The following is a 5,995-nucleotide window of genomic DNA, read 5'->3' as shown; positions in this document are numbered from 1 at the left end:
GAAGTTGTTGCTCATGTCCAGTGATCAGGACGACTTCAACGACTGGAACAGCTGCCTCACCTCCGCCGTCAGGTGACCCCTGACCTCTGACCCTCTGACCCTTGACCCTCTGACTCTGACTGAACCTGACTCTGTGACCCTTTGACTCTGACCCTCTGACCCTTTGACCTTTCTGACCTTTGACTCTGACTCTGACCCTTTGACCCTTTGACTTGTTGACCCTTTGACCCCTTTGACTCTGACCCTTTGACTCTCTGACCCTTTGACCTTTGAACCTGACTGACCCTTGACCCTCTGACCCTTTGACCTCTTGACCTTTGACCCTCTGACCCTGACTTTGACTCTGACCTGACTCTGACCCTGACCCTCTGACCCTTTGACTCTCTGACCCTTTGACCCTTGACCCTTGACCCTTTGACTCTCTGACCCTTTGACCCTTTGACTCTTTGACCCTTTGACCCTGACCCTCTGACCCTTTGACCCTCTGACCCTTTGACCCTTTGACTCTCTGACCCTTTGACCCTCTGACCCTTTGACTCTTTGACCCTCTGACCCTTTGACCCTCTGACCCTTTGACTCTTTGACTCTCTGACCCTTTGACTCTCTGACCCTTTGACTCTCTGACCCTTTGACCTCTGACCCTTTGACTCTCTGACCCTTTGACCCTCTGACCCTCTCCTCTTCTTCTTCTGGTCGTGTTTGTTTCAGGAAGTTCCAGTCTAAGCCCACAGTGATTCATGATAAAGTGTGTGTTGGTGTGTGTGAGAGCAGCGGCGCCCCCCACAGGAAGAGACCAGCGGTGAGACGCACATGAAACACACATTTAAAAAAACAAACTCTGTTGTTTATTTACTGCAGCTCAGGACTTTTAACACTATTCTACTTCTGTTTATATATTTAAAGTATTTGTTGTGGTAGAGGAAGAGACAAAAGATTAAATAAAGTTTAATAAACAGGAATGTCAAAGGTTAAGAAAAAATAAACTAAACTAAACTAGTGTCTCACAAAGTGTCTCAGATCAGTTTCATTCAGTTTCATGTCATTTTACACACAGATTTAGAGACAAACCTGATCACTTCAACTCACACACATGTTTGATGTCCCTCTGTCTCTTGTGTGTCTCTGTGTGTGTGTGTGTCTCTGTGTGTCTCTGTGTGTGTCTCTGTCTCTGTGTGTGTCTCTGTCTCTGTGTGTGTCTCTCTGTGTGTCTCTGTGTGTGTCTCTTGTGTGTCTGTCTGTGTGTCTCTGTGTGTGTCTCTGTGTGTGTCTCTTGTGTGTCTCTGTGTGTGTCTCTTGTGTGTGTCTCTTGTGTGTCTGTCTCTGTGTGTGTCTCTCTTGTGTCTCTGGTGTGTGTCTCTGTCTGTGTGTGTGTCTCTGTGTCTCTGTGTGTCTCTTGTGTGTCTCTGTGTGTGTCTCTGTGTGTCTCTGTGGTGTGTCTCTGTGTGTGTGTGTCTCGTGTGTCTCTGTGTGTGTGTCTCTCTGTGTCTCTGTGTGTGTCTCTCTGTGTGTCTCTGTGTGTCTCTGTGTGTCTCTTGTGTGTGTGTCTCTTGTGTGTCTCTGTGTGTGTGTCTCTCTGTGTGTCTCTGTGTGTGTGTCTCTGTGTGTGTCTCTGTGTGTGTCTCTGTGTGTCTCTTCTGTGTGTCTCTGTGTCTGTGTCTCTTGTGTGTCTCTGTGTGTCTCTTGTGTGTGTCTCCTGTGTGTCTCTCTCTGTGTGTCTCTGTGTCTCTCTGTGTGTCTGTGTGTCTCTGTGTGTCTCTGTGTGTGTCTCTGTGTGTGTGTCTCTCTGTGTGTCTCTGTGTGTGTCTCTGTGTGTCTGTGTGTCTCTTGTGTGTCTCTGTGTGTGTGTGTGTCTCTTGTGTGTCTGTGTGTCTCTGTGTGTGTCTCTTGTGTGTCTCTTGTGTGTCTCTCTGTGTGTCTCTGTGTGTGTCTCTGTGTGTCTCTGTGTGTCTCTGTGTGTCTCTGTGTGTCTCTGTGTGTGTGTGTCTCTGTGTGTCTCTGTGTGTCTCTGTGTCTCTGTGTGTGTGTCTCTGTGTGTGTGTGTCTCTTGTCTGTGTGTCTGTGTGTGTGTGTCTCTGTGTGTGTCTGTCTGTGTGTGTGTGTGTCTGTGTGTCTCTGTGTCTGTGTCTCTCTGTGTGTCTGTGTGTCTCTGTGTCTCTGTGTGTCTCTCTTGTGTGTCTCTCTCTGTGTGTCTCTGTGTGTGTGTGTCTCTGTGTGTCTCTCTGTGTGTCTCTGTGTGTCTCTGTGTGTCTCTCTGTGTGTGTGTGTGTCTCTCTGTGTGTCTCTGTGTGTGTCTCTGTGTGTGTGTCTGTGTGTCTCTGTGCTCTCTGTGTGTCTGTGTGTCTCTCTGTGTCTGTGTGTGTGTGTCTCTGTGTGTGTGTGTCTCTCTGTGTGTGTCTGTGTCTCTGTGTGTGTCTCTCTGTGTGTCTCTGATGTGTCTCTCTGTGTTCTCTGTTGTCTCTTGTGTCTCTGTGTTGTGTCTGTGTGTCTCTGTGTGTCTCTGTGTGTCTGTGTGTGTGTCTCTGTGTGTCTCTGTGTGTGTCTCTCTGTGTGTCTCTGTGTGTCTCTTGTGTGTCTCTTGTGTGTCTCTGTGTGTCTCTGTGTGTGTGTGTCTCTGTGTGTCTCTTGTGTGTCTCTTGTGTGTCTCTTGTGTGTCTCTGTGTGTCTCTGTGTGTCTGTGTGTCCTGCTCAGAGAACAGGAGTGTGTCTCTGTGAGTCGTCCTGACACAGAGAGCAGCGCCGCCAAGAGGAGGAGACAAGAACCTGCAGCTCAGAGGTGAATGACACACACACACACACACACACACACACACACACACAGACACATTTACACACACACACACACACACACACACACACACACACACACACACACACACATACACATTTACACACACATTTACACACACATTTACACATTTACACATTTACACACACACTTTACACACACACACACACACATATAACACACATACACACACACATTACACACACACATTTACACACCACAACATTTACACACACACACACACACACATTTACACACATTTACACACACACACATTTTTTACACACACATTTACATTACACCACACACACACATTTACACACACACACATTTACACACACACACACACACACACACACACACACACACACATTTTACACACACACCACCACACACACACACACACACACACACACACACACACATTTACACACACACACACATTTTACACACACACATTTACACACACAACATTTACACACACACACACATTTACACACACACACACACACACACACACACATTTACACATTTACACACACATTTACACACACATTTACACACACATTTACACACACATTTACACAGAAAACCATGAAGCAGAAGTTCCACAAACGTACAGCGCGACACTTCAGACAATGTGAAAAAACTCTAAACTGACGTGACGTTGTTGAAATTGTGTCTCAGTGTGGACTCCTCCTCCTCCTCCTCCTGTGTCATCCTCTGATTGGACGGTTCTGGGTGTGGAGCGTCGTGATTGGACGGTTCTGGGCGTGGAGCGTCGTGATTGGACCAAAAAGTGCCTCCTCTTTTATAATCATATTTTACACAGAAATATTTTATCTTATATTTTAATTTTGTTTTCACAAACTAAAACTGAATGTGCAATATTTACTCAACCAAAGAAAAGAGACTGAACCAGGACTAAACCAGGACTAAACCAGACTGACTAAACCAGGACTGAACCAGGACTAACCAGGACTAACCGGACTCCAAACCAGGAAACCAGGACGAAAGGAAACCAGGACTAAACCAGGACTAAACCAGGACTAAACAGGGTCTAAACCGGTCTAAACCAGGACTAAACCAGTCTAAACCAGAACCAGGAAACCAGGTCTAACCAGGACTGAACCAGGTCTAAACAGGACTAAACCAGGACTAAACCAGGACTAAACCAGGACTAAACCAACTAAAAGGGCTAAACCAGGACTAAACCAGGTCTAAACCAGGACTTGATCAGGTCTAAAACAGGTTTAAACCGGGTCTAAACCAGGACTAAACTGGGTCTAAACCAGGACTGAACCAGGACTAAACCAGGACTAAACCAGGACTGAACCAGGACTAAACCAGGACTAAACTGGGTCTAAACTGGGTCTAAACCAGTTCTAAACTGGGTCTAAACCAGGACTGAACCAGGTCTAAACCAGGTCTAAATCAGACTAAACCAGGACTAAATCAGGTCTAAACCAGGACTAAACCAGGTCTAACCACTGGGGTCTAAACCAGGACTGAACCACAAACCAGGACTGAACCAGGACTAAACCAGGACTAAACCAGGACTAAACCAGGACTAAACTGGTCTAAACTGGGTCTAAACCAGGACTGAAACCAGGTCTAAACCAGGACTAAACCAGGACTAAATCAGGTTAAACCAGGACTAAACCAGGTCTAAACTGGGTCTAAACCAGGACAGAACCAGGTCTAAACCAGTCTAAATCTAACAGGACCAGGAACTGAAACCAGGTCTAAACTGAGTCTAAACCAGGTCTAAACCAGAAACCAGGTCTAAACCAGGTCTAAACCAGACTAAACCAGGACTAAACCAGGTCTAAACCGGTCTAAACCAGGACTAACCAGGTCTAAACCAGGACTAAACCAGGTCTAAACCAGGACTAAACCAGGACTAAACCAGGACATAAACCAGGTCTAAACCAGGACTCGATCAGGACTCGATCAGGACTGAAACCAGGACTAAACCAGGTCTAAACCAGGTCTAAACTGAGTCTAAACCAGGACTGAACCAGGTCTAAACCAGGACTAAACCAGACTAACCACTAACCAGGACTAAACCAGGACTAAACCAGGTCTAAAACCAGGGACTCAATCTGGTCTAAACCAGGACTAAACAGGTTTAAACCAGGACTAAACCAGTCTAAACCAGGACTCATCAGGACTGAACCAGGACTAAACCAGGACTAAACCAGGTCTAAACCAGGTCTAAACTGAGTCTAAACCAGGACTGAACCAGGTCTAAACCAGGACTAACCAGGACTAAACCAGGACTAAACCTCAGGACTAAACCAGGACTAAACCAGGACTAAACCAGGGTCTAAACTAAACCAGGACTAAACCAGGTCTAAACCAGGTCTAAACCAGGTCTAAAAACCAGGACTAACCAGTCTCCAACTCTAAACCAGGACTAAACCAGGACTAAATCCAGGACTAAACCAGGACTAAACCAGGTCTAAACCAGGACTCAATCTGGTCTAAACCAGGACTAAAACAGGTTTAAACCAGGACTCAATCAGGTCTAAACCAGGACTAAACCAGGTCTAAACCAGGACTAAACCAGGACTAAACCAGGACTAAACAGTCTAACCAGGACTAAACCAGGATCAGGACTCAGGACTGAACCAGGACTAAACCAGGACTAAACAGGACTTAAACCAGGACTAAACCAGGACTAAACCAGGTCTAAACCAGGACTCGAACCGTCAGGACTGAACCAGGACTGAACCAGGACTAAACCAGGACTAAACCAGGTCTAAACCAGGACTAAACCAGGACTAAACCAGTCTAGGTCTAAACCAGGACTAAACCAGGACTAAATAAACCAGGTCTAAACCAGGACTAAACCAGGTCTAAACCAGACTAAACCAGGACTCTAAACCAGGACTAAACCAGGACTAAAACAGGTTAAAACCGGGTCTAAACTGGGTCTAAACCAGGACTGAACCAAGACTAGACCAAGACTAAACCAAGACTAAACCAGGTCTAGACCAGGTCTGTTTTCAGTCCTGGTTTTGTGTCAAACTGGTGTTCGTCTCTTTTTTTTTTCTTTGTGATGTTTTTTTCTTTTAAACTTTTTGCTGCTGAAGCTTCTAAAAACACAGAACTTTATTTAACAAAACTTTATTTCACTTTTTATTTATCGTGGGATTAAAATCTGGGATTTATTTTCTTCAAATTAAAGGGAGTATTATGCAGGGT

General features: G+C 45.6%; 1 protein-coding gene across 1 annotated transcript in view; it reads left to right on the top strand.

Moving 5' to 3' along the window:
• The window catches only part of arhgef39 (Rho guanine nucleotide exchange factor (GEF) 39), a gene marked incomplete at its 5' end in the record, with an annotated part of 14,878 nt that extends 11,155 nt beyond the window's left edge, over positions 1–3,723 (top strand). The window contains 4 exons of the mRNA XM_055159881.1: positions 1–72; positions 709–799; positions 2,685–2,773; positions 3,473–3,723. The exon at positions 1–72 is cut by the window's left edge and continues 17 nt beyond it. Of these exons, the coding sequence (XP_055015856.1) occupies positions 1–72; positions 709–799; positions 2,685–2,773; positions 3,473–3,512 (292 nt within the window). The remainder of the gene's footprint in view (positions 73–708; positions 800–2,684; positions 2,774–3,472) is intronic.
• Between the last annotated feature and the right edge of the window lie 2,272 nt (positions 3,724–5,995).

This window comes from Boleophthalmus pectinirostris, unplaced genomic scaffold, assembly GCF_026225935.1.
Source record: "Boleophthalmus pectinirostris isolate CB_2022bp ecotype Guang Dong unplaced genomic scaffold, ASM2622593v1 HiC_scaffold_2825, whole genome shotgun sequence".
NCBI classification, from domain to species: domain Eukaryota; kingdom Metazoa; phylum Chordata; class Actinopteri; order Gobiiformes; family Gobiidae; genus Boleophthalmus; species Boleophthalmus pectinirostris.
This window is presented reverse-complemented; position numbering and strand designations above follow the sequence as displayed.